Raw genomic sequence first — 5,960 nt, forward strand, 5'->3', positions numbered from 1 at the left:
GGCACTCCCTTCCCCCCAACATTCGCAACATTGATTCTCTTCCCACATTCAAAACCCAGCTCAAAACTCACCTTTTCAGACTGGCTTATTCCACTTAAATATATCTCTTGTATTTATAATTTTATCTGTGGTTTTATTTATTCTTTATTTGTCTTATTGTTTGCTCGTTTGTAAAGTGTCCTTGGGTGTTGTGAAAGGCGCTTCAAATAAAATGTATTATTATTATTATTATTATGAATATAAATTGATTAGTCATTCCTGGAGAGAGGGGCACCGGGACGACCAGCTGAAGAGGCAACTCTTACTGTTATGCGGAATGCTCGTGTTGTGCTAAAGTATGGTAGTCAGTGAGAAACACCGGCGTGTGGGTTAGCAGCCCGGGCTCTTAGCCTTCTAGTTAACACACTTGAGTCTCTTGCAGTATTTTTCCAGATGATGCATTCCAAGGTAGAATGAGTCCCTGAGTTTTTGTGTCACGACTATGCGTCACTAACAATCTATGGATGAAAAATGAATGGTTAATGCAACTGCAGCAAGCCTACAAGCTTTATAATGCTGCTAGAGGAGAATGGATGGAAAAAAAAACATGACACGACATGATGTTAATCCCAACAACAGTGTACGTTCCATGAAGCCTGGCTGTACTACCTGATAAGTCAAATCGGATTTTTGCACTTGATATTTATGTTTGGATTTGTTTTGCCAATAAATGGGGGGAAATGCCATATATTTCATTTAATATTAAAGAGGAAGTCAACCTAAAAAAAAATCTCCTTTACAAGAATATGTTCTTCTAGTCTAAACCTGGCATTCTGATAAATATTGCGTTTGTGGAATAAGCGTTAAGCAGGAAAATCCATCTGTTTTTATCCATCTCCAACGGCGGCAATTTTGCCACCTTCTGTCAACTGAAAATGACATCACAGATGCTCGGGCCTCAGGTCACAACCAATCATGGCTCAAGTTCAGAAAACAGGTGAGCCGTGATTTCCACCAACGCAATATTCATCAGAATGCTGTGTTTAAACTAGTGGTGGCACATGGAACGTATTGCAAAGAAATGTTTTGGGTTGACTTCCGCTTGATGGAAAAGTAACATATTCATCATCAAGAATCAGGATATAAAATGACCTATATCAGGGTACAGAACATATCATGATATATTGTGGTTGAAATCCAAAGTATAGCATAATGTGGACCGCATCCTAATGAGAATGCTTTCTATTATTGTGCCCCTTTAGAGGAATGAGGCGACTGTTAAACAGTGTTAGAAAAATGTGATGCAAATGAAGCCAGTTTACACCCTGAATTGGTCTCCAGTCAACCACAGGCCACAGACAACCATTCACTCACACCTGCAGCCACTGAGCGAGAATCAAATATGTAAAAAAGTCAGTGACGAATGAGTGTATCGGAATAACCAGTAGTTGACCTGTTTGTGGTATATTTGTGTTTACCTTCCACATTTCCGTTCCGTGTTGCCATACAGAACCAAGCTGAAGCCCACTACAAAGGAAACCGCCATGCCAGGAGAGTCAAAGGCATCGAGACCTCTAAGAGTCGCTGTCAAGATGGCGACAAGCCTCAGACTGTGACCCCCACCACCTCGCCATCTCCTCCAGGAGCCCTGGGCACTGCCTCTGATGGCGAGACCAGCAAACAAGGTGACAGAACAGGAAATGCTTCACACCATCGTAGGCAAGAAAATTGCAATGGTGCTCATTAGGGTGGTCCATTTTGGAAAAGTTTGTCGGATTCGTCGGGCCGGGTCGGAAATCTTGTCGATACTATGACACAAGGATGTGTGCAAAATTTTATTCCGATCGGATAATTTTATCCCGCCCCGCAGAGCGACCAAAGTTTCCCCTATGGAAAGAATGTTACGGGGCTGAATGGTAGTACGGTTTCTCCCGTACAGTAAGGATTTTGTTTTGCTCAGTTCGCACTTGCAATAATTCAAAGACGGAAGACAGGAACGCATGTATTGCAAAAAAGGCAACCGTGGTTATCCTTCAACACTGGTGAGATTGTTGGTCCATGTTAACTGGTCCATCTGTCTATCTGTCCATCTGTCTATAATGTCCATCAACACTAGTGACACTGTTAGACCGCAAAAAAAACGAAATCCGCCGTGCGTGCCATCCCATGCCTACTTCGCGCACGGGTGCAACGCCCGGTGTCGCTCCACGACCTGCAGAAGGTGCTGTCGCTGTTCCTCGTCGCGCGTGATGGCGCCGCAGAACGCGCTGATGAGGGCGACGCCCCTCTCCGCAAAGTCGTTCACCACCCGTAGGTGACGAGCGCGCCGACGAGCCGTGGTGATGTTCGATGTCGAAAAGCGTCCTCAGCTCAGCGTCCAGTAAGAATTCCGGCGATTCTCGACTTCAATTGAAAGATATTAGCTCGCCAGTAGGTGACCGTTGTGTGTTAGGCGTGCGTTTGAGTTTGTCTCCGGCTGCTGAGAGCAGCGATGGAATGGTTAGTTAGTCAGGAGGTGATCGTTCGGGCAACATTCAGCCCAGCCAGTGTCACGCATGGCAAAATACACGGTTAAAATACACATGTTCACCCTATTGAGACCAGTTGTTATGGTGGAAACTTTGGCCGCTTTGCGGGACGGGAAAATATCATCAGATCGGAATGAAATTTTGCACAGAACCTTGTACCATAGTATCGACAAGAATTCCGACCCGGCCCGACGAATCCGACAAACTTTTTTTTTTGCCATGAAAATGTGGACCACCCTAGTGCTCATCTTTGTCACAAAAACAATTCAAATGGAATATTTTCAAGAATAGCAAACACAAAATGTGTTGCGCAGGCAAACAAACTCATCACTCCGTGGGAACTGCATCAATGCAATCAACAATTTATTCTAATTCATTTCTAGAACACACCAATGACTCTGTTTCTTTTTCAAATCTGTAAGGTGCAGTCGAGACAGGGCACACCACCAATTAAAGCAGGGGGGATGGTCTCCAAATGCCCACTCCAGTGCGCAGTTATGTTTCCTCGATGTTGAGATAGTAATGCGCGACTTGTGCGCTGCACTTAAAGGGAATGAAATGAAAGAATTAGCCATGAATGAGCACTCCCACAGCGGCGAAACCCTCCCTCTTGCAGATATGCCAACCTGCACTTGTCTGCACCATTACCAGTAACGGGTCTAGCCTGCCTTTGTGCCGAAATATGTCACGCCCCTCGTGGGATTCACACCAATCACGAAAATGAAGCCCCAAGTGTTCAATTATGTGATGTGGAGGAGCAAAAATGGACTCCTACCATAAAGTGGATTTATGATCAAATGAAGAAAATACTGGTGCAATTCCAGAGACTTTATTTCTGATTAACATTTACAGCTGGAAATGATCACAACACTCATACCAGTCAGATTACATAACACCAGATTTGCTGTTTGGCTTGCTCATTGTGTACAAGGGTAAAAATTGGCGAGGGCCTTTCCTTTCTGGCCACCATTTGCAAAGAGTGTTCAAAGCGGACGAACCATAAGTGCCAAAAATAATTTCTTGTTTTAATCAAGTCTAACCACAACTATGCTCTCCAACGGTTAAATGTAAACATGTTTTGAACATGAGCAGCAGGACATTCCCATGGCATCTCCTCAAGGAATGGAGTGCATGTTTGTTTTGTCCAAGTTCATGTTTTTGAGCACTGTTCGGAAAAATACACCATTACAACAGCGGGTTTACAGTATCTTTATTTATTTATTTATTTTTGCTTTAAATCAGTGAGGTAACTTTCTAATAACATTTCAGTAATGCTGTCTGCTACCCCATAGCATTTTCAGCTAATCCATTCGTTCAGTTATAACTCAGTCTTCCCACGACTGGTTTCTGTTGAAGTCCCGCCAGACTGCATCATCATTAGGGGTGTTCACACGGCAACTTTTACTCCGTTGTAGCACCCAGGCTGCCCCCCGTAGAGCGTTCACACGTACAAAGTTATACCGGTGTAGCCCCTGAAAACAGCTTAAACCGCAGCAAATTTAACCCTGCTCAGGAGGTGGTTTAAAAATTTACTCCGGAGTAAATGCTAGTTTGCGGGGCAGCACCGATATAAAATGGGACGTGTGAACACTCCAGGAGCAGACTCGCTACGTGTGACAAGAGTTGATTGCATGCATATTGAATGCGTTGCTTTCGTGCGCTGTTGTACTTCCGCCATCTCTCTCTCTCATCATTTTACGGTGTCTGATAGACCACAGCGTTGATTTTTCTGGAGAAGTATAAACCATGGTTTTTCGATATGTCACAAACAAGGCGGGAAAAAGGAAGTACACTTTACGCATGCACATGTTTTATTTCCGTATTCTTACGGCCGCAGAAACTGCCGTGTGAACGCAAGTGGGGTTAACACGCTTCTCTTTAGTAAGCAGCTTAATATGTTTGAACACTCCACAAAATGTACACCGGTGTAAGATATATCGCAACAAAATACATCGGTGCAGCACGGATACAAATGTGTGCCGTGTGAACACCCCTATTGGCTGGATTTTGAGCCACTGTTGGTACATCATTGGATGACTTTCCACGTCAATCATTATAGCATCATGGATTATCGACTGTCACTCTGTGTGGCATCTGGCATGAAACTGTTATTTGTTTTATTCCTATTTATATATGGCCGGATGTAAAAAAAAAAAAAAAGAATTAAGACCAATTTTTCTTTCCACTTTAATCTATGAAGCTGTAAAAACATTTAATTTAATGTACAAATTAATGAAAAGTAATCTTATTATGGTGATCATCAGGTGTAATGTGTTACAGAAAAGTGAAATGTCCATCTCTGCTCTATTGTTGTTGAACTCATGATTTTAATAACGTACAACCAAGTACTTTCAAATGGCAGTAATGTGAAATGTAATATTACCGTACTGTATGACATTTTGAAAGTAACACAATTAAGATGGCGCCATTGAACAAACATTGGCATGAGTTGGACAGCAACATGAGCCATGATCCAAGCTTCTCCCGTCCAGTTGTGTTGGTTTTCTCGGAATCTCTTCATCCATCAGCTCAGCTCAGCTCAGTTCATCTTTGTATCTCTCGCTTTAACCTCGAGGCTATGTGTGTCACCTCTGTTCCTTTCTCCATGCTGCATTTTCCATTCCCTCAGCCTCCCCACCTGCCTTGAGCCAGCACCGGGCGACAGAGCTGCCATGTTTTGGTGACATTGACAAAAGTTCCTGCATGTGACTTATTGTTGACCAGATTTTTCCATCTCAGCGAGCAGAGGCTGTGCAACAAACAAGATGGTCGAAATCAAGGCCAACATGTTGCAAGATTTTATAGTCCAAAGACATGAACTTTGAACCATCTTTGACTCTTTTTTTGACCCACAAAACCACTTTAGATGTGAAGATTGTTGTGGCACCAATCCCAGAATAGAGAGAGGTCCGTTTGCATTGCTCTCCATCCCTCAGAGGGAATTGAAACGGCCATTAGAGACCTTTCCAGCATAGTGAGCCAAATAAAGTTTGCTATTATTGGCAACCCAAAGTAGAAACATGTGAAAGAATTGACTTTTTGTGACCCTAAACTGTGCGTCTTCCGGTTTGGCCTCTTTGACGCATTTGCATGCACTTGTGTGTGGTTTCACTTTGCTTCGTCCCTCTTGGTCAAAAGCAACATGGTAAAGAAAGGAATGTATTTCCGCAACGGTGAGGCACTCCATGAGGGGACGTCAGACATGCTGCATGACACAAACAGTCCATTTATCAGACGCTGACAGTCATAACATGAAGAAGGGACCTCACACACACACGACCTTAGACATTAGAGGCAGCTGTAAATTTGAAGGAAGACAAACTCCACTTCACCTTCTTCCCCCTGCTACTCTCTGGTGCGCCCACTATGACTATTGTTATTGTTCACACACACACACACACACACACACACACACACACACACACACACACACACACACACAAACACCACAAG

General features: G+C 43.5%; 1 protein-coding gene across 4 annotated transcripts in view; it reads left to right on the plus strand.

Annotated features, from left to right (window-relative positions):
• Positions 1-5,960, plus strand: part of znf385a (zinc finger protein 385A) — a 72,264-nt gene that overhangs the window by 54,847 nt on the left and 11,457 nt on the right. For all 4 annotated transcript variants that reach the window (XM_019895650.1, XM_019895653.1, XM_019895652.1 and 1 more), the window contains one exon: positions 1,490-1,664. In XM_019895650.1, the coding sequence (XP_019751209.1) occupies positions 1,490-1,664 (175 nt within the window). The remainder of the gene's footprint in view (positions 1-1,489; positions 1,665-5,960) is intronic.

The sequence above is a fragment of the Hippocampus comes genome, unplaced genomic scaffold (assembly GCF_001891065.2).
Source record: "Hippocampus comes isolate QL1 unplaced genomic scaffold, H_comes_QL1_v1.1 scaffold113, whole genome shotgun sequence".
Taxonomy (NCBI): Eukaryota; Metazoa; Chordata; class Actinopteri; order Syngnathiformes; family Syngnathidae; genus Hippocampus; species Hippocampus comes.